Source organism: Sphaerodactylus townsendi, linkage group LG02 (genome assembly GCF_021028975.2).
Source record: "Sphaerodactylus townsendi isolate TG3544 linkage group LG02, MPM_Stown_v2.3, whole genome shotgun sequence".
Lineage (NCBI taxonomy): Eukaryota > Metazoa > Chordata > Lepidosauria > Squamata > Sphaerodactylidae > Sphaerodactylus > Sphaerodactylus townsendi.
The window spans coordinates 94402146-94428300 of NC_059426.1; the positions used below are offsets into that span (position 1 = coordinate 94402146).

General features: G+C 43.1%; 1 protein-coding gene across 1 annotated transcript in view; it reads left to right on the top strand.

The window, feature by feature from the left end:
- The window catches only part of CSTF3 (cleavage stimulation factor subunit 3), an 88387-nt gene extending 64189 nt beyond the window's left edge, over positions 1-24198 (top strand). The window contains exons 6-21 of the mRNA XM_048485000.1: positions 1635-1701; positions 1798-1832; positions 1938-2064; positions 10259-10336; positions 10502-10664; positions 11819-11928; positions 12308-12424; positions 13046-13120; positions 16445-16588; positions 16665-16767; positions 17845-17914; positions 19059-19254; positions 19978-20131; positions 20482-20576; positions 20714-20774; positions 23474-24198. Of these exons, the coding sequence (XP_048340957.1) occupies positions 1635-1701; positions 1798-1832; positions 1938-2064; positions 10259-10336; positions 10502-10664; positions 11819-11928; positions 12308-12424; positions 13046-13120; positions 16445-16588; positions 16665-16767; positions 17845-17914; positions 19059-19254; positions 19978-20131; positions 20482-20576; positions 20714-20774; positions 23474-23676 (1798 nt within the window). The 3' untranslated portion in view covers positions 23677-24198. The remainder of the gene's footprint in view (positions 1-1634; positions 1702-1797; positions 1833-1937; positions 2065-10258; positions 10337-10501; positions 10665-11818; positions 11929-12307; positions 12425-13045; positions 13121-16444; positions 16589-16664; positions 16768-17844; positions 17915-19058; positions 19255-19977; positions 20132-20481; positions 20577-20713; positions 20775-23473) is intronic.
- The last annotated feature ends 1957 nt before the right edge of the window (positions 24199-26155 follow it).

Below are 26155 nucleotides of genomic sequence, written 5' to 3' on the forward strand. Positions count from 1 at the left end.
GGGTGGGCTGGTTGAATAACTCCAACCAGCTGAGGTCTCAACGATTTTTATTGAAAAACAGAAATCAAAGAAATAAAACATGATTGCGGTTAAGGGATTGTTTAGCTGGTTACGTCCCTTTTGGTTTTTTGTCCCCATTCCGGGAACCCATGGCCCAGAGATGCTTCTCTGACCAGGTCTCAAGATGGAATTCCAAAACCTTTGTTTTCCCCTTCTCAGGAAAACTCTGTTCAGGCCATGAGGTAACTTAGGCCTTTGAAGTTTCATCCTAGCACCTCTGCATAGTTTCCTGTCCTCCCTCCAGGAGATCAAAAGGCAAAGATGCTTTTCACAGTCATGTGTGATTTTGCTAGTTTTACAGTACTATTCCATCACAGGCGGGAAGGAGAATGTCAGCTTCCAGCTCTCGGCAAAGTTCAGCTGCTGGCAGCATTGACTGTCAAGAGCCTGGGGTTGTTCCTTGATGCCTCCTTGTCAATGGAGGTTCAGGTGAAATACACCATTCGAGTGGCATTTTACCATCTCTGGCAGGCAAAGCAGCTGGCTCCCTGTCTGTCCCAGACTGATCCATACCACATTCACCTCTAAACTGGATTACTGTACCCGCTTGATGGAGGGCTACCCTTGGGCTTGCTCTGGAAACCCCAGTCAGTCCAGAACGCAGCAACAAGGGTCCTTACTGGATCCTCATGGTGAGCACATATTCAACCTGTTCTTCACCAGCTGCACTTGCTCCAGGTGGAGTACCAGGTCAAGTTTAAGGTTTTGGTACTAACTTACAAAGCCCTAAACAATCTGAGACAGTGAACTTACGGGTCCATCTCTCCCATTATGTCCTCCCAAAGGAGGCTTTGATCAGCAAATGAACATTTGCTTGTGATCTCTGGCCCAAGGGAGGTCTGGCTTGCCTCAACCAGGGCCAGGGCTTTTTTGGCCTTTGCCCCTACCTTGTGTAATGCTCTGTGAGACAGTGAGGCAGACCAGGGTCCTGAGGGACCTGATGTGATTCCACAGGGCCTGAAAGATAGATCTGTTCTGCCAGGCATATGGCTGAGGCAGCGACAGTTAACATTTTTGGCCTCCCCCTTCCATTCCATTTCACTTTACCCCATAGTTTTTATTTGATTGTCAATCGATTTCTATTGACTGTTTTGACTCTTCCATCTGATCTATTAAAATTGTTTAGCTAATTTAATTTTTATTGCCTCTGGGAATGTCTGTGACATAGTTTAATATTGTTGGGAATGTTTTATTAGGACCTTTTTGGGTAATAATTGTTTTATAATTGTAATGTTTATTGTTGAAATGAACTATCTGTATTGATATTTGGAATCTGCCCTGAGACTGCAAGAGGAAGCCAGTAGAATGAATGAATGAATGAATGAATGAATGAATGAATGAATGAATGAATGAATGAATGAATGAATGAATGAATGAATGAATGAATGAATGAATGAATGAATGAATGAATGAATGAATGAATGAATGAATGAATGAAGCAAGCGTATACAACCATAAAGTTATTAGTATTTATAGTGCTGCAAGACTTTGCTGTTTGGCTGTAGCAGACTAATGTGATTGTGCCTTAGTAATTTGTACATGTAACTCTAACGATGTGTGTATGTTTTCCCTAGAGAAAAAATGGCTCAGGCATATGATTTCGCTCTGGATAAAATCGGCATGGAAATAATGTCCTATCAGGTACTTTTTTCATTTCTCACTGAAATATTTATTTGCAGTGGTTGATTAACATGACAATCTTAAATTCTCACAATGTGATTATATATTTCTATACAGATTTGGGTGGATTACATCAATTTTTTGAAAGGCGTGTAAGTACATTACTGTTTGTTTTAAATTGATAGATACAATGTTGATATTCATACAGACTGGACAGTGCAGTTGCTGACATGTTTTTGTCTCACCTCACAATTTAGTGAAGCAGTGGGATCCTATGCAGAAAACCAGAGGATAACAGCTGTCCGTAGGGTTTATCAGCGTGGCTGCGTGAACCCAATGATCAACATTGAACAACTCTGGAGAGATTATAACAAATATGAAGAGGTAAAGCCAAAGATGTTACCAGTTATCAAGGTGTTGTACAAGCACAATACTTTCCTGCACTAGTGGGCTATGCTTTGGAGACTTGGAACAGCCTCCACGTGACAGACATTTCTCTTGTGACTGGAGAACAACCCAGTAGGGCCAAGTTGGCTGAGACTTAGTGAAAGATGTTTGCATAAACCAAACAAACAGAATCCTGCTCTCTTCCTCAGATATAATAATAGATCATAATTAATACAGGGTCACTACAACAGCACAGGGCAAAATTCACTCAGAGGGAAGCCTGCTGGAAACAACAAAGCTCCCAAAAGCAATTACTGTATTTGGTTCCTATTTATTTATTTATTTTATTTATTTAATTTAGTATACTGCCCCATCCCCGAAGGGCTCTGCGCGGTGTACAACATGAAACCACAGATAAAAACATCATACAATACTTCCAGAAATATAATAAAACAACAGTTGTGTCCTAAGATGGCCTCCCACCTAAAACCTAATCCTCCTAGGAGGGGGAGGGGGAGGTAGCGGGTCCTGATAGTATTAAGGACCCATATTTCCCAGGAACAAGTCCCGATGATATAGGGGAGGGGGCACACTCAGCAGCTGGTTTCTCCAAAAGCCCGGTGGAACAACTCAGTCTTGCAGGCCCTGTGGAAATCTCCCAGATCCCGCAGGGCCCGGACAGCTGGAGGGAGAGTGTTCCACCAGGCAGGGGCCAGAGCCGTAAAGGCCCTGGCCCGAGTGGAGGCCAGCCGCATCATTGAGGGGCCAGGGGTCTCCAGTAAGTTGGTCTCTGCCGAGCGCAGAGGTCGAGCTGGGACATATGGGGTAATGCAGTCCCGAAGGTACGAGGGTCCCAAGCCGCATAAGGCCTTAAAGGTCAAAACCCACACCTTGAAGATGATTCGGAATTCAACCGGGAGCCAGTGCAGGCGGCACAACACAGGTTGTATATGATCTCGGAAGGCGCCCCCTGTGAGCAGGCGGGCCGCCGCATTCTGGACCAGTTTCAGTTTCCGGATCAAACGCAAGGGAAGGCCCGCGTAGAGCGAGTTACAATAGTCCAGCCTGGAGGTGACCGTTGCATGGATCACAGTGGCTAAATCCGTGTAGGAGAGGAAGGGAGCCAGCCGTCGGGCCTGAAGAAGATGGAAGAACGCCACCCGGGTTATATGGGCCACCTGGGTCTCCATTGAAAGAGATGAATCCAGGTGGACCCCCAGGCTGCGGACAGAGGAGGTCGGCGCCAATGAGACCCCCTCCCACACCGGCGGCTGGAAATTCCCAACCTCCCCCTCACGGCCAAGCCAAAGGATCTCCGTCTTCGATGGATTAAGTTTTAACCTGCTCTTTTCTATCTAAATGTGTGATCCCAGTTGACTAGAATCACTCCCACAATGGGACAAGGAATCAACTCCTTCCAAAAGTAGCCTCCCAGTTCTAGGGAGTGAACACCCTGCTTCTATTTGCAGGGCATTTTATGTTTTCTGGCCAAGCTCTACCTCTTCACCAGTGACTAACTTCAGCTTTTCCCTCCATTTTTTCCCAAGGCTTGAATGGTGCTTGGGAACTGTAGGCCTGCGGATGAATTTACATAGCGACCTCAGGCATTTGTGGAAAAAAGGCTTCCTTGAGACCTACAGGCTGTTCATTTTTCAGCCTTAGATCTGGGATCACGACAAATCTAATAACCTGGCTGTCTGTGAACTCACACTCGTGTATTATTGTCTGTAAACATTTGCTGTTAGTCCAGAAGCAAATACTTTTATTGCAGCATATTGGGGGAGGGAGGAGGAAGGGAAAAGTCGTTAAAGATTATTTTGTATACCCAAGCAATCCCCTATTACTGGCTTCTCTCAGGGTTCTCCAGCAAAGCCCCACTCTCAATCCTTGTTTAATTGATAAGGGAATGATGATGCTATTAGCCTAATTAATAATGACTAACCACCTTTAATATTGCTATAAATAATCTATTTGTTCATTGTAACCTCTATGAGCAACAATGGCCATTTGGGAGTTATATGTGGTAGAATGGAGACCTTTATAAATTTAGAGGCAGCAGGTTCTCCTCAGACACAGATATGCACATATTCCCCTTCCACAAAAGCATGAAGTGGTGGTAGAAATCAGGCAAGGGCAATACTTCTGACGTCCCTGTGATATATTGTGGGTTTTCACATTAACAGACTGAGCCAATTTTGAGAAGTAAATAGCCTTGTTTAAAATAGGTAAAAATGACTGTTTCACAAGTATTGCAGTTTTTGTTTTGTGAGAATGTACACTAGAGGGCACACAACGTTAAAACTCCATTCCTTTAGAATAATTCTTTCAAGTATATGGTAGTTAAAGAATCCAGCATTATCCTATCTGACTGCCCCTTGAATACGCATTCTCTTTTGTCCTTAGGACAGTGGGCTTGCTCAACCATCTTTTCATCACTACTTGACGGTGTCATCTGGATTATGAGCTGCCTGGCAGTGGTTGATATTTTGTGCTTGATACAATGCTATGCTTCCATTCCACTCAAGCTATAGAACTGGCTTGTTAATGCAGCATCTTCTCCCTCCTGGCAAGGTCATATTCCAGATGCTGAGAAATTTCCCAATGGATCAACAGGAGATACGCAACAAAATCAATGCAGGGCTAGTGCTGACTGCTCTTGGTTAGGAAATTCCTAGCAATTCTGGGGTTTGAGAGGGAGGGAACTTCAGGGTATGTAACATAATAAAATCCACTTTCCAAAGCAGTAGTCTGTAGGTCAGTTGTAATTCATAGAGATTTCCAGGCCCCACCTGGAGTTTATTTTATTTTATTTATTTATATTTCAAATTTCTATCCCGCCCCATCCCCGAAGGGCTCTGGGCGGCGCACAACATATAATGAATACAATAATAAATATCATAAATAAACTAAAACTTATAAAAGCAGCGAAACTAACTACACATTAACATTTAAAATGTAAAATGAGTAAGAGCACAAATATAGGTGTAGATGACGCCCGATGCCTAATATCAAATACTTCCCCCTAGAGAGGGGTGGCAGATCTTAGTAGATGTTAAGGCCCAGGTATAGGGCCAAGAGGAGGGCACCATCAGCGGCTGGTCTCTCCAAAGGCCCGGCGGAACAGCTCTGTCTTACAGGCCCTGCGAGGAACTCTCACCAAGGTCCCGCGGAGACCTCGGGATAGCTGGTGGGAAAGAGCGTTCCCACCAGGCAGGGAGACCCAAGGGCTGTGAAGGCTCCTGGCCCGTGGTGGAGGCCAGCCGCGATCATCCGAGGGAGCCAGGGACCACCAGCAAATTGGCCTCTACGGAACGAAGAGGCCGAAAAGGTGGGAACTTTATATGGGGTGATGCGGTCCCGAAGATACGAGGGTCCCAGGCCGCTGTAAAGGCGTCTTAAAGGTCAGCTACACCAACACCTTGAAAACGATCCGGAACTCTACTGGGGAGCCAGTTTGGTCCCAGTCGGGCCCTAACACAGAGGCTGAATGTGATCCCAGCTGGCGCTGCCTGTTGAGCACGCCAGCGCCGCCGCATATTGGACCAGTTTTCAGGTCTCCGGATCGGCGCAAGGGAAGGCCAGCTGAGCGAGGAGTTACAATAGTCTAGCCTTATGGAGGTGGACCGTTGCATGGATCACAGTGGCCCAGGTCCGGCTTGGGAGAGGAAGGGGAGCCAGCCGCCCGGGCCTGGCCGGAGAATGGAGAAAAAGCAACCCGGGTTGTATGGGCCATACCTGGGTGCTCCCATTGGAAAGAGAAGGCGAATCCCAGGTGGACCCCCCAAAGGTTGGGCGCGAGCGTGGAAGGGGTTGAAGCCAATATGGCCCCTTTCCCACAATCGGTGGCTGAAAAAAGTCCGCCAACCCCCTCGTGGCCAAGCCAAAGGGATCTCCGTCTTCGATGGGATTCAGTTCCTGCTCTTGTCGCGAAAAACCAACAGCAACCGCCTCCAGACAATTGCTGTAGGAAGGCCACAGAGTGACTGCTCCCTCCATCGACAGAATCGAGCTGCTGGGTGTCATCCAGCGATACTTGATGACAAACCAGCCCAAAACTCCGTTTCCAGCTGAGCAAGGGGTGATTAGCATGCAGTGAGATATTAAATAATAGCGGGGATAATAACGCTTAGCCCTCTGGGGTACACCGCAAAGAAAGCGAGGCACTTCCGGGAGGCTTCTGATCCCCGCTTTCGCCTGCACTTTGCTGGATTCCGACCAGAAACTTGAGGCAATCCATTGAGAGGGACCGGTGCCTGCGACTCCAGAAGGCGTGCCAGGCGGTGGGATCAAAAGGTCGTGGTCGACCATATCAAACGCTTCTGATGAAGAATCTAACAACACCAGCAAGCGCCCGGATCCGCCTCGTCGAAAGCTGTATACGGAGTGTATCTGTGACGGGCGACGCAGAACAGTCTTCCGTCCCATACCCAGCATACGGAAGCCGGACTGGAAGGGTCAAAGCCGATGTGTCATCCAGAAAGCCTTGAGAGCTGCTCCAACACCCACTCTCCTTCAATTACCTTCCCCAGAAGCGAAAGATTGAGGCGAGTGGTGAAATTGGCCAGATCCCTCGGATCTAAAGATGGTCTTTTTTAAGAGTGGGTGGACCACTGCCTCCTTCAACCCATCCGGGAAGACCTCCCTTGCTCAAGGGAGTCATTGATGCGATACTCTAACAGATGGGGTGGTAATGAGCTCCTCCGGCAGGTTTTACTGAAGCCAGGAAGGGGCACAGGATCCAGAGTGGGAGCAAGGTAGTAGAGGTCTAACAGCGTAAAAGCCAAGGCCACAATGTCGACAGCGGCTTACCAGAGAGCAGGGAAAACTGGGCCATACAAGGGCCTGAAGACGGCAAGGGAGCCTCCAGTTCGGTAATTGTATCCAACGTCGGGGGAAGGTCCCATGGCGGGCGACCAGCCGACCTTATCATAAAGCAAAAGCTCATAAATGCCTCACAGCTAATGCTCAATTGGAGAATTTGAAGAACTCTCCGATAGGGAGGTTAAGGATAATTATGCTTGGAACAGTTGTGCTGGGCGAGAGCCTTAGCCCGGATCTGAGAGAGGAGGAGAAAGAAAGTTCTCTTACGCCGTACCTGCATTAAGCTTCATCATCATAGGCTTTCATAAGCGTCCTGTAAGATGTTAGCGCAGCTTCGTCGCGAGATTTCCTCCAAACTTCGCTCCAGGCGTCTACAAGCACCCGTTTCATCGCGGTAACTCACTCCATTATACCATGGGCAAGCCGGGAGGTGAAGGCGTAGAGGCCGCCGAGCAATTTCTTTCGCTTCGATGGCATCAGAGAGGCGGAATTCCAATCCTCTACCTGCTCATCGAGTGTGCGGCGGGTACAGGGGTCCCGCAGAGCATTCAGGAAGCCAAGTGGATCCATAAGTCTCCAGCGGGCGGGCGTAAAATCAACCGATGTCGCCTAGACAGAGAGCTGATGGGAGACACGTCCATCCCGGACCGACAGAGCGTAATGGGCCGGACCATGGCACTCTGTCAACAGAGGATACGACCAAATTAATCCCCAACCCAAAGACCAAATCCAGCGTGTGCCCAGCCCACCATTGAGTAGGGCCGAATTTACTAAGAAGGAGGAGGCCCAGCGTCGCCATGGATGACACCAGGTCCGCCCGCCGCCCGTTACATGGCTGACATCGGCGTCAGACGTTGAAATCCCCAAGACAATGAAGTCTGGGGAACCGCATGGCGCCAGTCCGACACCACCTCCAGCAGCCCGCTGACAGGCTGTTTTCCAGTGCGCTAGGCGACCCGGTACACCAGGAAGAACAGCCAACCTCTCCGGGGCCAACCACTCCAGGCCGACACACTCCATTACCCCGGTGATCTCTACAGGACGGGAAGCGCCCTGAAGGGAATAGACTCACCGCGGACAAACAATTGCCCCAGCCCCCCCGGCCCTGTATTACGTGGTTGGTGGAGTACGCGAAACCGAGTGACTTCATGAGGCGGCGGTCTCACCTTCACGCGCAGGTTTTACGATTGTTGACACATGCCAGAGTCCATCTGCTGGTCTCCGAGAAAATCCCGGAGCACCATGGTCTTATTATTGATGGACCTATGGCATTTAAAGCTAACACCAAAGGAAGCAGAAGCAGAGTTTCAGTCCTGATCCGCAGCCATCCTCGTTTCGGGATTACGGTCGGAGGTCAGAAGCTGACGAGAAACAACCCGCGTCGTGCGCCTTCTATCATCATGGCCGCCCGCCTACCGCAATATCTACCCCGATCCCATCAACGCACTGGGATCCCCAGCCCCAAAATTGGTGCCCCCATAACACTGCCAAAAGCCTCTATCCAACAGCCTGACTAATATCCCACTGGCGTGGGCCCAATTCAGCAGCAATAAATAACCCCAACCCAACCTAAGCCTTACAAAGGCACAGGCTGGGCAATACTAACTAAAGCGATATATGGTGGTTCCAACTAACCTACCCCTAATACTTAATGCTGAACTAATACTAGACCCCAATGCGCAATCAGTGCTAAGGTTTGAGAGGAATGGGGAGCCAAGGACCCAAAGAGGAGGGTACTAAAAGCTGGCGGCGGCAAGGGCAATAACTGTTACCCAAGTCCCGGCTCTCTAATGGGATGATGGCACTCCCTAGAACCCCCTAAGATCTGTGGGGTAATGATAGAGTTGTAGCAATACAGGAGCGGTGGAAGTAGGGGCTCACCGCACCAGACCCACATGGGTCGTGTGCAATAATATCCAAGCCAAAGAAGATCGAGAAGTTGTGGTCAGGCGACGGTGAGGGGCTGCTGCACCACCACCAGTCGAGTCTCAATCAGTCCTGGAAGTTAGAAGCGTTGCGTCTGAGGAAGTGCCCTCTGCCAGTGATCTACACAGCCCCCTCACGGCTGGCTCACCGTTGCAAAGAGCAATGATGTAGATCAGGTGCCTGCAATGCTCCCTCACATCTCGGAACAAGCATGAACAGTACTTACTTTAGATGGTCTTTCAAATGGGCTCCAGGCGCTCCGTCTACGCCAAGGGCGATCCCGATCTCTTGGCTCCACCATGCAGAGCTCCTCTCTCCCCTTGAGCCGCGGAAATATGAGGGCAGCCTATCCTGCGACAAAGCAGGTCTCCTAGGCAGCGGGGGAAGCTGCAGAGATCGGAAGCGTAAAACAAGCAATCGCGTCGTCGGCACGGCCCCTGCAATACCAGAGGCGTCCACCGGGCCGACCGCGTCTCCGCTTCTTGTGGCAGGTCTTAGTGCCGTCATCCCTGTTTCCAGCGTTAACCCATCAAGCGCTCCAGTTAATAAAATCCGCGTTGGGAGGTGGAAAGGGGTTTCTGCCACCAACCCCTGATAGAACAGCCACCAGATCGCTCCGGCCCCAAACGCCGAGCCTCCAGCCACAATGCGGGCTCCCTGGCCAGCGGCGTCTCCGCCAGAACGATAGGAAAAAGTTTCCGCCGTCGGCTCCCAGCCGCACAAACGGCCGTCGGCCCCACCCCCAAACACCAGCCCGCCAAGTCCGAAAAGGCAGGCACGACGGGGGGAGCAGCAATAGAAACGGAGGTGCCTATTAAGGCCCCCACCAAGTCCGGGGGAACAGGCGCGGCGAACTGACCTGCCACGGGAGTGGAAACTACTTGCGGAGAGCACCACGCCAGGAGTCAAAGCCGAGGAGAGATAGAGAAGGCAAAGGCGAAGGGCCAGGTACCTCATTCCGTTCCGTTGTCTATGTCTTTGATCTTACAAATTCAGAGTCCAGTCTCTCTTTCCCAGAAGGCAAACGCACTCAGAGTGGTCAGAGTGGTCAGAGTACCCTTACAGGCTAAAAGTTGAGCAGAATTTGATTTAAATCCAGTTTTTTACGGAGCTCCGCTGCTGAGCGTCCGTTGCAGGCGCCATCTTGAATAATTTGTATGTATTTAGCAACATTTTAGCAACCCTATGCAGAACTGAACTGAGAGAGGAGACAGTCTCACTATAATCCAGTTTTCTTTCTTTTCAGAAAGGGAAGTAGACTTTTCTGCTGTTCCTAATATGCACTGTTCATCAGTGATTTTGGTGTACAGAGTGGGATAAAAACAGTGACTAAGACAGTAAATAACAAAAATGTTGTGTTTCCTTTTATTTGGAGATAAGGGAGAAATGACTGTCAAAGGATGATCCTGGTCCAGGCTTAACTGATATTTTTTCTTTCTTATAGGGAATAAATGTTCACTTAGCTAAGAAAATGATCGAAGATCGCAGCAGAGATTATATGAATGCTAGGCGTGTGGCCAAGGTAAAGTGTCTCATTCTTTGTGCTGCCATTTTGTTTGATTTAAATAAGCATGATTTGTTTGAAACCTTGAAGTGCAGCAGATTATCTAAATGGAACATAATTTTTAAAAATGAGCCCCCTTTTCTGCCACAAAGGCAGTAATAGTTCTTCTTTTTTTTTCTGCAGGAATATGAAACTGTAATGAAAGGTCTAGACCGCAATGCTCCCTCTGTTCCACCACAAAATACTCCCCAAGAAGCTCAGCAGGTAGACATGTGGAAGAAATATATACAGTGGGAAAAGAGCAATCCCTTACGTACAGAAGACCAAACCCTCATAACAAAAAGAGGTAAATATGCATTCCTTTTGAGCTTCTTGAGTTTCAGTCAGGGATACTGCTAAGAAAGAATTTAGCTCTGTTGAGTCCTGCTGTGAATACAAAATTACATAATACATACATGGAGTGCTGGGCTGTGAGCTTAAGTCCAGTTTATTTCAATGGATTTAAGTACCCTTAACTTTTCTCTGATGACTGCTAGCATATACATTTGTATTCCTAACTGTCCATCATGACATAGCATATACATTTGTATTCCTAACTGTCCATCATGACATCCAGTGATCACTTTCAAAGTAGTCAATCTATGAGGTTCTGGTTTAGAAGAAACAGAATATTGTTGCTTTCTGTGTTATCAATTCACTTTGCTACTTTGGCTACCCAGGAGTCTAGTTTCAAACCTAAATAAAGCCAAATTTAGTTTTGTATGTATATGTTGTCAAGTTGGAACTGACTTATGGCAACTCTGGCAAAGGACTTTCAAGGCGAGTGAGAAGCGGAGGTAGTTTGTCATTTCCTTCCTCTGTGAAGTCTTTCTTGGTGGTCTTCCATCCTGCTTATATTTTGAGATCTGACAAGATCACACTATATCATGCTGCCTTTCCTTCCAAATTTAGTTAAGACATTCTAATTTGAAAAGGATTGGAAATAATTAGCAGATATATGGGACTGACCTTAGAATTCCCCAGAGTTACTGCTGAGTTCTTGATAGAACACAGAGTAGGCTGGCTTTTTTGGACCTGATTAACCCAGTATGGACCGAAGGGCTTGGAAGTTAAGTAGGGTCAGCTATTTACAGTACTTGAATGGGAGACCACCAAGGAAAATTGGGGTTGATATGCAGAAGAAGGAAATGGCAAACCACCTCTGCTCATCTCCTGCCTTGAACACCTCATGTATGGGGTTGTCATGAACCAGTTGTGACTTGAAGGCACATCAAGTCTTAAGAATACCATGAGGTGAGTTTTGAAGAGGCTAACAGAAAAATCTTAAGCTTGTCTACTCAGAATCCTACTTAGGTGTATACACTGGTGCTTACTTCCACAGAAGCATTCTTACAATTGCACTGTAAATTCTTAATTAAATTGGTTTAAAAATGGTAACTCAATGTATAAAGTACCTGCTGATAGGAATATTTATTTGCTTATCTCAATTGCTTTCTCCAGTAATGTTTGCATATGAGCAATGCCTCTTGGTACTGGGACATCATCCAGATATCTGGTATGAAGCTGCACAGTATCTTGAACAATCCAGCAAGCTACTAGCTGAGAAGGGGGTAAAGTACTTGTCATTTTTTTACTGCAGTTGCATATATGTATGTTTAATTTCCGTTTTTTATGCAACAGTTATATTTTAATTCTGTCAAAAGTGTTTGTTATTGTACGCAAAAATATAACATTAAGTGTTTAAAAATGTATGGTGAACTGATGATTTCTTAAACAGCCCCCAAAATACTGAAATATTCTGAGCTTTCCATGTTGCTGAATTATATTAGGCTTTTGCAATTATATGCCCTGAAATTGCATGCTTTTAATATGATCCCTGACTCATGTTGATGGGTTCTTGGCAGGTGTAAGTAAGAAAATAGATCTTTGAGTACAGGAGTGAGTTGTTTTTAGCCTTGTCAGTAGCCTTTCATTATTTTATGATTTCAGGACATGAACAATGCCAAACTTTTCAGTGATGAAGCTGCAAATATTTATGAAAGAGCAATCAGCACTTTACTAAAAAAGAACATGCTCCTTTATTTTGCATATGCAGACTATGAAGAGGTAAGCCCAGGCAGTACAGTCTCAGCCAGTATTTTCCAATCTACTGGTGGTCCCTGGCCCCGCGGTGATGCGGCTGGCCTCTACACGGGCCAGGGCCTTTACGGCTCTGGCCCCAGCCTGGTGGAATGCTCTCCCTCCAGCTGTCCGGGCCCTGCGGGACTTTGGGTAATTCCACAGGGCCTGTAAGACGGAGCTGTTCCACCGGGCCTTTGGAGGATCCAGCCGCTAATGGTGCCCCCTTCCTTGGCCCCTGACACCTGGGCCTCCTGTCACCAACTGAGACTCACCATGCCTCCCTTTCTGAGGGGGGAGGGATTTTTATTATTGGAATGCTGGACGCCATTTTAACCCACTGAGCTTTTATATAATTAGAATTACAGTTTTGTAAATTTTTATCGCTGCTCTTAATTGTTTACCTGCTTTTATATTGTATTCTTATATATTGTACACCGCCCAGAGCCCTTCGGGGATGGGCGGTATAGAAGTCCAATAAAATAAATAAATAAATAAATAAATAAAATGGAATTTTCCATTTAAAGATCTCAATTTCTGTATAACCAGGGAAACAATTCTATCATTTGACCAGACAGATGAACTTGAATTAATGTTATATTTCTTCAGAGTCGAATGAAATATGAAAAAGTGCACAGCATATATAACCGGCTCCTGGCTATAGAAGATATCGATCCCACTTTGGTAAGTTTAATCTTAATTGTTTCACCTCTTTGAAATGAGAAAGGATCAAAATATGAATTTTATCACATTGATTCTCTTAGTTTAAAAACCTATGAAAATAATAGATACATCGAAAGCCACACTTAAAAATCCTTTATGCTTATCTTTTACTCTTTAGTTTTCTGAAGTCCACATTTTACATAGTTTTCTGTCCACATTTTACATAGTTATTTGTATATTTTTCCAGCTGTTTTCTTCAGCAGAGATAAGAGATTACATTTTTGCTGTTTATATAACTTGCAGATCTCTAGGAAAGATACCAACTTTTTATAAACTTCTACTTTAAAAATAATAGCATAGTGCCATACAAGACAACCATTTCATTGATAGCAAAGGATCATATTGGCAGTCCTTCAATGGTAATTCCTTCAATGAAAAAGTGTTACCTGGCAAAAGTTAACAATCACATGTAAAGTGAATCTAGGTCAGATGAGGTCCTCAATTTCTGGGAGTATGTTATCTGTAATTTATGGAATAACATTTCTCCTCTGTAAATTTTAATCCTTTGGGTTCTGAGACCTTTTATGAACTGGTTTGGATCAGAGGAATTTGCTGCTCTGACTAGACTCTCCTCAGCTGGGTCGAATCCCCTCAAAAAAACCTCAATCCCTTTAGCTGAGCTTGGACTGCCATTAGTTGAAATGCACTTTTGCAGCTCCAGTGTCCTTGGAGATGATTAAGCTTGATAGTGTGAACTGCTTGCACCTGGTTCTCATCTCCTTATCTAAGTTTCTGCAAGACAAGAATTTGCTGATTTTAAGTAAGAAAACTTCCATCTTGCCTATGCCTCCAGCCAGTAATCTAGGTATAGATTTTTTAATGGGGTGGATTCGGGGGGGCACGCCCCCACCAGCCCCTGGGGGCATGGCACACCTCCCCAAGCCCCGCCCCCAGCCTCAGTGCTTATAAAAGTAGCTCTTATAAGCCTCAGTGCTTATAAAAGTAGCTTATAAAAGACTCCCCTGCCCCGTCCACCCTGCCCCCCCCACCGGCTGGGCTCGCAGCCAGCAGTCCCTACTGCCCTCCCTTCTGGGCAAAGGTGTAGCTAGGGAAAATGGAGCCTGGTGCAAAATCTGAGTTTTGCGGGGGGGGGGCACCCCCCACGGATGGCCACTGTGATGCTGGAATCCACCCCGAAACAGCATCACTTTTAATGGTGTTTAAACTAGGGAGCCCAGATTCTTCTTTTAAATCTACCTTAAAGGGAGAATCTGGGGTCCCCAGTTAAAACAACATTGCAAGTGAAGCTTTTTGGGGTGGATTATCCCCCACCCTGAAACATCATCACTTTCAATGTTTAAACTGGGGACCTCAGATTCCCCCTTTAAATCCATGCTAACCTGCCAACCATCCCCATCCTCATACTCTCCTTACAACCCCCTCACTCCTAGCCACACTTTGTTGGGAGTGGGGAAAGAAAAGGAGATTGTAAGCCCCTTTGAGTGTCCTACAGGAGAGAAAGGGTTATAAATCCAAACTCTTCATTTATATCACCAAAATGCTCAAGTAAGTCTTGATATTTGCACAGTGGAATGAAAACAGATTCCTCAAGAGACAGGAATTCTAGATATTATGCCTATTTTGCAGTGCAGAGCAGCTTCTTCAGTGTTAAAATCCTCAGATATTGTAAATAAGCTTACCAAAGATAGGAATAGTTGTCGTCATATCATCATGTAGAAGACTTATGAATTTCACCTGGTGCTTATTGGCTAAGTTTATAGGCAGACCATCTTGTAAGTTACTTGGATAAATTATTAGGGACTGTGGTCGATGCTACTGTGTATAGCTTGCTGAAACTAGGATCCTACTGTATATTTTTGCATCATTTAATGTGTCTTGTCAATTCTTACGCTTTGCTTCAGTTCTTTTTTTAATTTCTGGTTGATTCTAAATTGCATTGTTATTAAATATTGATTATATTTACTCATTCTGTGTAATCCACCTTGAGTTCAAATGAGAAGGAAGACTATAATATAAATAAATAAATATTTTACTAACAATAAAAATGCATAATTTACATATAAAAGTATACTGTTCGGCATATGTATGGAATTTAAAATCTATAAATGTCTTCATTTTCTATAAATAAAAATTGCAAGTATATTCCATAGTTGAGTAGTTACAAACAGTTTTATTTATTTTTATTTATTTATTTATTAAACTTTTATACCGCCCCATCCTCTAGGGGCTCTGGGCGGTGTACAGCATAAAACATGGTAAAACAAGTCACTAAAATCTTTAAAACAGCGGTAACAAACATTAATAGTAATCCATAAAATAGCTTAAAACTCGTAAAACAGCAAAAAACCATAATACATAATAAAAGGCGTCCGACCCCAATCTAGTTGCATCCTAGACTATCATAGTACATGTATCTGTAGTTGTTGCCATCTGAAAGGTGGGAAAAAATAGAAGTTAAAGGTAGAAAACAAATTTTGTAGTAAGAAAAGTGTGTTATTTGATCACAAACATTCTTATATAGCCATAATAAATAAGACTACCAAGATAGTTGGATGTTGATTATGTAACCATGAAAACACTGAACAATGTATTATGCAATATTATTTGAACACTGAACATTTTATACTGAAACACTGAACATATCAAACAATATTAATTGTTGCCTAAATTATATTTAAACAAAACACAGTTCTAGGAAAATACTGGGTATATCTACCATATATAGGAACTGTCTTCATCCAGTGATGTAGATTGTCTTATGTACAACAAAAACCAATCTACACATTTTGAGTAAAATCTTGTCTTTCATTTCACACATTCCAGAAGTAAAAAAAACCCTATGGATTTCCCCCCTCCCCAATTTTTCCATTGGAAAAACAGAAAAAGACCTCATACTTTTTCATGATATACACTTCTGAATGTGAAAAATGTCGCCTTCAGAAGCATTTCACTTACTCTAAAAGTCAAAATATTTCATACACTTTTTCTCTAGTGTATCTATTGGAAAACTTAAAAATGGGAGGGGAACTAAAAGGAGGTATGTGTGTTCCTATTATTTGCTGGCAGAAGAAAGAAGAAAGTTTCTACTTATTTCCCTTTTCTTACTTCAAGCTCTCAAGACTGAAGTAACATAATTTTGTTGGGAGGGAGTTCCTGCCTCTCAGTAGATGGTTTGGGGGGACTATAACAAGTTGGTGGGAGAAGCCTCAGCAAGCTTCTTGTATTCACAGTGTGTAGGATACAACTGTGTGTTTAATGTGGTTTTAACTTATGAATATTTAATATTATGTCCAAAATATCCTCACCTCTGCATGTATGTATCAGGTTTACATTCAGTACATGAAATTTGCAAGGCGAGCAGAAGGCATAAAATCGGGTAGAATGATATTTAAGAAGGCACGAGAGGACGTCCGGACGCGCCATCATGTCTATGTTACAGCTGCTCTGATGGAGTATTACTGCAGTAAGGTAATCACACTCAGTGGATGAAATGTTTCTTTCAGCCTTTATCTTTCTTCGACTAATAAAATCTTAAATTTTTCAGGACAAGTCAGTGGCCTTTAAAATCTTTGAGCTGGGGCTAAAGAAATATGGAGACATTCCAGAGTATGTCTTGGCATACATTGATTACCTTTCTCATCTGAATGGTAGGTTTTGGGAAATGGCAGACTTAAATCCATTGGCTTTTGGTTCCAGTTTTACTAGGTTTTTCTTTTCTCCAGGAAATAGGCTCTTTTATACAAAGCCTATTTGGAATCCTCGAAAGATCCAGATTATAGTTGCTACTGATAACTACATGGGTAACCTGCCGTATTACCTTAACAGTAAATGGGTTGCCTATTGGTTTTTTCATCTGACCGTGTACTTATAGTGTAAAGGGTACTGGGAAATCTGGCTTCAGTAGTGTAATGAAAAATATTGGTGCATCTTAAGTATATAGATAAATGTAGAGAAGTGGTGTGGCTAAAAGTGAGATGTGTGCAGGAAAGACCCCAAATCTCACATCAGTCTTAAATTCAAATAGTGGGTTGCAGTGGCAATTCTCCTAGCCCTCCTCTCATCTTTTATGTGGGGATAATAATAGTGGTCCTATTGTACAATGTTGTGGTAAGGGTTACTCAAAGAATGTGTGTGAAGCCCTTTGAATACTTGACATACACTGCAATGTATTACTGTTCAAATGTTTCATGCAAGTTGGATGAATCTGAGTAAATAAACATAAATAAAATTCATCTGAACATAATCTGAGAATGAACAGAGTTCACAACTCAGTTATGGACTGACTACTCATCAGAATGGAGTTTTTCTGTTGACAATCGATAATTACTTTTATACTTCATCTTCAGTGCTTAGAAAAGAACAAAAGCAATTAGTACATTAAAAAAATGTTTGAATTGTAATACCTATTTGTTATCCTGGGAAACAAAAGTGAGACTTCCATAGGTACCTCCAGAGCCTTTTCCTGAACATGCCTTGAACTGGTGCATTTTGTTGGCATAGAACTTTAAACACAGGTTTGACCCAAGAATCTTTCAAACAAAAGAAGCTACCAACAACATGGTATCGGCAGAAATTGTGGAGGAGGTTTTAAAATTATTTTCTCTGAAATCAAAGCTACTTCAAATTGCTGTTTTATTTTCCCTTGTAATCTCTGTCATTAAAAAAATAAACAACAGATTTGAAGCTTATTTTTATATTCTTTTCTCTTTTTTACTTTTAACTAGAGGACAATAATACAAGAGTCCTATTTGAACGTGTATTGACCTCAGGGAGCCTCCCACCTGAGAAATCTGGGTAAGCCTTGCCAAAGTGCCTTCTGAACCATCTGGTCTTGCTGTGCTTGAACACTCCTTGTACAGTATAGATAACTTGCAGAGATACTTCAATGTATACTAGTTTGAGGCCTATATAAAGAGCAGCTGTAGATTGTGTGAGTTTTCTTTGCAGTTTATTCTTGGAGTTCATTCTTTGGACACTAAATGTGTTTGATGCCCTAACATAAAGACATTGGGGATGTGGAATTGTATAGTTATAACCTGATCTCATCAAATTTCAGAAGCTAAGCAGGGTCAGTGCTTGGCTGAGAAAGCACCAAGACCATTGCAGAGGAAGTCAATGACATAAGAACATAAGAACAAGCCAGCTGGAACAGACCAGAGTCCATCTAGTCCAGCTCTCTGCTACTCGCAGTGGCCCACCAGGTGCCTTTGGGAACTCACATGCAGGATGCGAGAGCAATGGCCTTCTGCGGCTTTTGCTCCTGAGCACCTGGACTGTTAAGGCATTGGCAATCTCAGATCAAAGCGGATCAAGATTGGTAGCTATAAATCGACTTCTCCTCCATAAATCTATCCAAGCCCCTTTTAAAACTAAGCCCCTTTTAAAGCTAATTACCTCTGCTTAAATTACCTCTGCTTAACCATTTGCCTTGAAACTCCTATAGAATCATGTGAAATTGGCTGTGACTTGACAGCACTTTAAATACACACAAAGAAATTGGTCTGTGCTATGAGGTTAAATGCTGTGTAGCATTTTCACATACAAATGTAAGTGTGGAACACGCATTTTCTTCCCTTGCCTTCTGTCTATTCTATTCATAGCTGCCTGCTAGATTCTCTGCCTCTTAACTGATCTGGACTAATTGTGGATTACCAAAAGTTGTGGATATACCCATATCACACTACCAACCCCTCCCTAAATCTTTTCCCATAAAAGTGACTATTCTGAAATATCAACTCAGTGGAAAGAAAGGAAAGAGGTGGGTTATTTAGGCTTGCAGTAGTTTTGGCTTGAGGTCCACCAGTTTCCAAACACAGTTGTAGGTGTATGACAATAAGGAGCATAGTTTTCCACAATCCCTCTGTTTTTCTGTCTTCTTTCCTTTTCTCTGTTGCTTTCTACTTGATCATTTTTTCGCTTTCTCTATTCTCCTCTGCAGAGAAATCTGGGCCCGATTTTTAGCTTTTGAAAGTAACATTGGTGACCTGGCTAGTATACTTAAAGTAGAGAAACGGAGATTCACAGCCTTCAAAGAAGAGTATGAGGGCAAAGAAACTGCTCTGCTGGTAGACAGATACAAGTTCATGGATCTGTATCCCTGCTCTGCTAGTGAACTCAAAGCTCTTGGTTACAAGGTAAGAGGATGGGAATATTCTAAGTGTATGTGAGAAGAACAAATGCAATGGCCCTGCATCATTGTGTACATGTCCTTCGTAATTACTAATTATTTTCAATGAGTTAATTTAAAACTTGTGCTAAACCAACAGCCAGCAGCCAGCAGCCCATATTCCAAGGTCTCCTAGCTCTCTCCTCCTCCCAGAACTGTTCTGGAATAAGTTGCCTGTTGAAGCTCCAAAAATTAAAGTGCAGTCTTTTTGCAAAGAGTGCAGACACAAACGCCCAAAGGATTACTTTAGTATTAGGATAACTCAATTATAAGACTCACACTGGTTCTAATGAGTTCGATCTTGTGACCAAACAAGGGATGTGAAGCCCTAGTTTATTAAAATGTGTGCTGGAAGAACTCAAAAATTATGTTAGTCAGGGAAGGTAAGAATCCAATGAATATGTACTGTAAACTTGGATTTAGTAGGGAGTTTCCTAGCCTACACTTTTAATATGGATCTCCTTAAAAACTATTTTAGTTAGAAAGACAGATGATAATTTTTTAAAGGCTGAACTCTCATTCTCTTGCTCGCACTGTTTGAGGAAAAGAATCCTCCTGTTACTGCAGGCAACAGAGACAGTAGTCTGTGGCTTTGATACAATGAGCTAATGTGAGAAGTAGTGGCAAGTTAATTCATCTTTTGCTAACTGAAAATTTAATTTGCGCTTCTTCTCATTGGATGAATTTTCAGGATGTGTCTCGTGTAAAGCTAGCAACTATGATTCCAGATCCTGTTGTGGCTCCTTCAATAGTGCCTGTGCTAAAAGATGAAGTGGACAGGAAACCAGAATATCCAAAACCAGATACGCAGCAGATGATTCCATTTCAGCCAAGACATTTAGCACGTATGTTGATCTCTAAGTTATGCCAAAGTTACAGAAGAACTTGTCTTCTACCTTACTCAGACTGGTCTTCACTTTGTTTTGACAATTCATCATTACACACCTGTACTCAAAAATTTTTAAGTCTTACTGAATGTCTGAATAGTTCTAAGGCCTAGTTTTAACGTTACCTTAAGCTCTTTCCTAAATTGAAATCTTATTCAGTTTTATTCTTGTATGGAGCTTTATAATAACCAGTCACCTAAAATACAAAGACATTGCTTACTTGGCAATTATCTGTGGTTATTTTGCTGTTTCTTTTCCAACACTAGACCCCGTATGACTGAAGCAATTATTGTTTTTTTACCTGCCAGCTCCAGGTTTGCATCCAGTCCCTGGCGGGGTCTTCCCAGTCCCTCCTGCTGCTGTAGTTCTGATGAAGCTTCTCCCACCTCCTTTGTGTTTCCAGGTTGGTCATTATGTTTTGGGAAAACCTATCAGAGCCCTTTTAGTCTGGCAGCTTCCTGCTTCGATGCATTAAATTTTTCATTTCAGCCACTGTGAAGAATCATTTTCTGTGAAACAACCTGTTGTTTTCCTTTGCAGGGCCCTTTTGTGCAAGTGGATGAACTCATGGAAATTTTTAGAAGATGCAAACTGCCAGATAGTAAGTTATTTTTCCCAGTTAAGCATAGCATGGCATCAGCACTGTTACACCGAAATTCTGAACTATTGTGGGTGTCTGTGTAATTGACAAACGGATGTTCAGTGCTAAGATCACTATCATGAGGGCATAGATGCATGTATGTGAATACTCTATCAGCAAAACAAAAAATTAAAAACATGCCAGTTCAAACTAAAAGAACCAGTTAATTTCAGCTATCCCACTGGCATTTTCAGACTATGACCAGGCTTGCCCACTGCACTTTTAAATGCAAGACTGCGTAGTGTATTCAGATATGAGCTGTTTCTGAATTTAGATTTCAGTTTTTCAGATCTTTGCATTTTTCCCCTCTCATGAAGTCCATTGATGATCACGTGACTCAACAGTCCACCATAACAGCCAGGACTGTAGTGTGACTAGGAAACTGAACTGAGACTGCATCTTATGCACATAGGATCTGCCCTGATTTTCTTAAACAAAACTAATATATGAGAAAGGAGGACTTCATTAAGCAGGCCAAGGATGTCATTGTACAGTTTTCCCTAAGATTATTAGGGGAGCTCAAATTACCTTTAACGTCCAATCACACTGGTAATATGTGGCTGCTTTTCCCCCCATTAATTATTATTGTGGATCTCTGGAGGCCTGTAGTGGTAAATTCACTACTCGATAAAAAACTTGAAGAATCAGGTGCCATGACAATCGTCATGTGAATAACAATGGGTACCTGATCCCTATCCCTTTCTTTAGCATCCTGTTATGAATTATATTACACAAATCGCCCTGTTGACATTAATTTACAATATTCTCTCGCCTATTGATTCCTGTTTAAAATGAGTTGTCTCATATTCTACATAATTAGTTCTTTAAAAAGTAATTCCACTCACCAACCATATTTTCTGACTCCGCATTTTCCACTTAGTATGTGGCATATCCTCATAATTTCTCACCTGTGCATGTTGCAAAGTTTTGTTGTATTATAGGAACAAAAGCCCTTTTAAGCTCTCGTGGAATCTTAGATCCTGAGCTACAGATATCACATGACAATTATAGCAATAATTTGCTGGGAAAGGATGGAGAGGGCTGAATGCAGCCCTTGTCTGTCCCATCTGACGGGGAAGGAGGAGGACTGCATGTAGACAGGTGACAGGAGCATCTGCATTATAATACTGCACCAGTATTAGGTGCTGCACTTGCAGCTCTGAGTGTGGAATGTGAATTTCCAGTGTTGGGAATCACAAACAGCATGCGTAATTCTTGAACCAGAAGGCAAACTGTTTCTGCATTCTTATGGCACTTTTAGTGTAAAGAAACTAGTGCTGAAAAAAATACAATTTTATTTTAAAGACAGAAAGAGTAGAACGTTAGGCAGCTTCTATAACAGTGGTTCTCAACCTGTGGGTCGCGACCCCTTTGGGGGGGTCGAACGACCCTTTCACAGGGGTCGCCTAAGACTCTCTGCATCAGTGTTCTCCATCTGTAAAATGGATAAATGTTAGGGTTGGGGATCATCACAACATGAGGAACTGTATTAAAGGGTCGCGGCATTAGGAAGGTTGAGAACCACTGTTCTATAAGTTCTGTTAATGGAGAATTCCATGGAATAAAAAGAAAAATTAAATGGCTATAAACAACCACTACAAAGCCTCAAAATCCTTTCTGATGTTCCGAAAGCTATATCTTGCTGTGTCGTTTGTTCCCAGTTGGATCAAAAGGAAGGGGTAATGGTCAGTGGCTTAACAAGTCTTGTCAGCCTCTCAGTGACATCACAGATTTTTGTCCCAGGGAGACAGCATACCTCTCACAACATCTTGTCAGGTCATCCCTCAGCAGGAAGTCCCCAACCACAACTACATGTCTCCTCTGAGGTTTTGCAGGGGGCCATTCTATGGGCTCAAACTTCTAACGCTTGCACATTCTCTGAGGTCTGACTCTGTTGCTCCTGTGCGTGTTCCTTATCTTCACTGAGAAGGGAGAGAACTTCAAATCGATTTTGTAGCTTTAAGCTTCTTGTGTGACATTCCTCCAACTGCCCACCTCCAGTGTTTGAGAGCTGCTACCTTCCTTGGAGAGATGCCCTGTGTGTTCCTCACCCAGTACTGTCTGTTCCACTCTGTCAAGGAAATCTGCCTTTTTCCTAATGTCTTGAAGGGTAGATACATGCACCTCAAGCTGCTGAGGTGCATCCTCCGGCAAACCCCCCCCCCCAACCCATCATAAAGCTGTTGCAAGTAACTGCAGAAACTCCCCCACCAGCCATATTTAGCAGTTAAGTTGATTCCCAACCCATGTGGATTGTTGGTGGGTTGCAGTGAGGAGGGATAATAGGGCAAAATTGCCTTTTCATGGGTGGAGCTGAAAAGAATTTCTTCCCTTCCTCTTCCTCACTACAGCCCACCAATATGTGTGCCCCATGATCCCAGGAATCAACTTTCCCATGTAAGAAGGCACTGCTAGGGAAGGCAAAAGTGACTAGATCACTGGATGGATCCAACCCAGTGTTATTTTTCCAACTATGTTTTTTCCAGAATTCAAGAATAAAGATTCTTCTCTAGTGGTCTCCCCAATATTTTAAAATGGAATCTTTTACAATGGAATTCACAAGTATAATGCTGCTAATGATGGAACAATTTTCACAATAATTGCGAAAAAAATATTTCCTCACAACACTAATAACATCACTTTTTTCCCTCCTTCCCAAGCTGTGGATGAAGCTATAAGGATTATTACAGGGGGGTTGCCTGAACTATCAATGGAAGGGAATGGACCTTTGGAAAATAACACCCTTCTCAATAAAGCTGTCAAGAGACCAAATGAAGATTCCGATGATGAAGAGGAGAAAGGATCAGTGGTTCCTCCCATTCACGACATTTACAGAGCACGACAGCAAAAGCGGATTCGGTAAGACAAGTTGCAGAGACAATGGTAAAAGGCAAAGGACTTCTAACAGAATTTTTCCTTCTACAAATCAAACATTTGAAAGGGACTGCGATTTCTAACATGCATCTTTCAACTGAGGTTGTTTTGTTACTGTGGTGCCTCTTTTTTTACCAGCTCGTTCTTCATCAGAAAAGAAAAGGGCAGATGAGTCATAGAATGAGCAAATCTGAGTTCTGGCAAAAATTAGGTTTTTGATCACAAACCACACAAAGTGTCTGAATTGCATTGGGTTGTTCTTCAAGTGTATCTCCATCTACCACTTGAACTCTTGTTGGGGTTCTGACAGTTTTATTTTAAAAACTGGATTGCTTATAATTGTGAACTATTTTAAATTCACACTTCTGGAAAACAAACCGTTGTTCTCAGTTTGCTCATGTAGTGTCTGTCCTGCCTTATTCTTTGTTTTTATTTATGGCAGAATAAATGGAAGCTGTTTTGTAGTTTAAAATGGAAGAACATTCCTTTCAAATAAAGGAGCTCCATAATATAGTGTCTCATCCTTCTTTATTTGTAACACAAAAGGAGATTAAACATCACTAATCCAAAACAAACAAACAAACCCAAGTTATTACTGGTAATATGCTTCAGAAACATGGGGCACAAGTCAGTGATATTGACAGCAACTTTTCCTAAATTAGCAAATTCTGATCCTCCAGTACAGCTTCTCTGCTTCTGTTATATGTCAACAAAGTGTGGGATATTCATTATTTTACATGATACAAGACCAATGTATTTGTCTTATTCTGAGATTTTAGAGCACTGGTTTGGAATTGAATAGGAAATCCTCTAACTAAACCTGTTCACCACATTGCTTTTGCTGGGACTTATGGGCACAGTTCCTGAAATGCCACTTTTCTATAAATATTCTGCTATATGGAATCTTATCAGCAGTAGGAATAATACTCCTATTCATGACCATAGCAACTTAAGGGACAATGAAAGAAAAACAAAAAAATTAATACAAAAAATGTTCCAGCAGAAAGTTTGTGCACTTTGAAAGCCCTCACAAAAAAGCCAGTGTTAGATTCCCTTCCTCCACAGTGGCTGTTCTGATCATCCCCTTCACCCCATGGATTGTGGAATTGGGGGCTTTTTTCATCAGAAAATAAACAATGGCCATAATAAAACAATCCTTTCTTCTAAAAGTAACTTTGAAATTTGATCATCCTTCTGCCCCAATTTTTAACACTATGACATATAAATTCAATGTTCCATTTCCCCCCAAGTGGTAGCTGGTACTGTAGTGGAACTTTTAGTGCAGCTACTGCATAAGTGTCAGTAGCCTGAATTTAATGGCTCTAGACTATTCTCTTCCAAATAGGGGATGCGGGCATCACATTTTCAGATTAATTTTGGATCCAGATTTGGGAAGGGCATGGTTGCTGTTATTTTGAACTTCTGTGAGCATTTCAGGTTTTTTGTGGGTCCTGAAAATAAAGAACCCATTTATTAATTCCCCTCCCCCCCTTCATTTAGCAGGAACAGAGAAAAAGCTGGTCTTGCCAAACAGCTTTTCGTCAGCATCAATAAATTTAAAGGTGTATTATTTTCTAGAGGAAAACTTGGCTGCTAAAATGGAGACCAAGTTTACGACCCTAAAAAACAACCCTTTAAAATTTAAAATAAACTGGAGATGGCAACTAACAGCTGATTGGGTAGACCTGGTTGTGGACGGTTGGTCAGCCACCCAGAGGCAGTGGCGTAGCTAGGGAAAATGGAGCCCGGGACAAAATCTGAGTTTTGCACACCCCCCCCGCATATGGGCAGCGTCCCTCCCCCACCATGACCAAACAACATTTTTTTGCACCAGGTCATCTCAAAGTCACCATCACATTATAGAACATGCCCCAACACACAAATCTGAACACACCCAGGGCTCCCTAGTTTAAACAACATTGAAAGTGATGCTATTTTTTGAAGGGGGGATCCACCCTGAAACAGCATCACTTTTAATGTTGTTTAAACTAGAGAGCCCAGATTCTCCTTTTAAATCCACCTTAAAGAGAGACTCTGGGCTCTCTAGTTTAAACAACATTGAAAGTGATGCTGTTTCAGGGTAGATTTCCCACCCATCCACCCCAAACAGCATCATTGTTAATGTTGGTTGTTGTGGGTTTTCTGGCTGCGTGGCTGTGGTCTGGTAGAGCTTGTTCCTAACGTTTCACCTGCATCTGTGGCTAGTATCTTCAGAGGTGTATCACAGAGAGAAGTCTGTTATACACTGGTCCAGACTTCTCTTATAACAGACTTCTCTCTGCGTTACACCTCTGAAGATGCCAGCCACAGATGCAGGTGAAACGTTAGGAACAAGATCTACCAGACCATGGCCACACAGCCTGTAAAACCCACAACAAGCAGTTGAATCTGGTTGTGAAAGCCTTCAACTATACTTTCAATGTTTTTTTAATCTAGGGAGCCCAGATTCTCCCTTTAAATCCACTCCA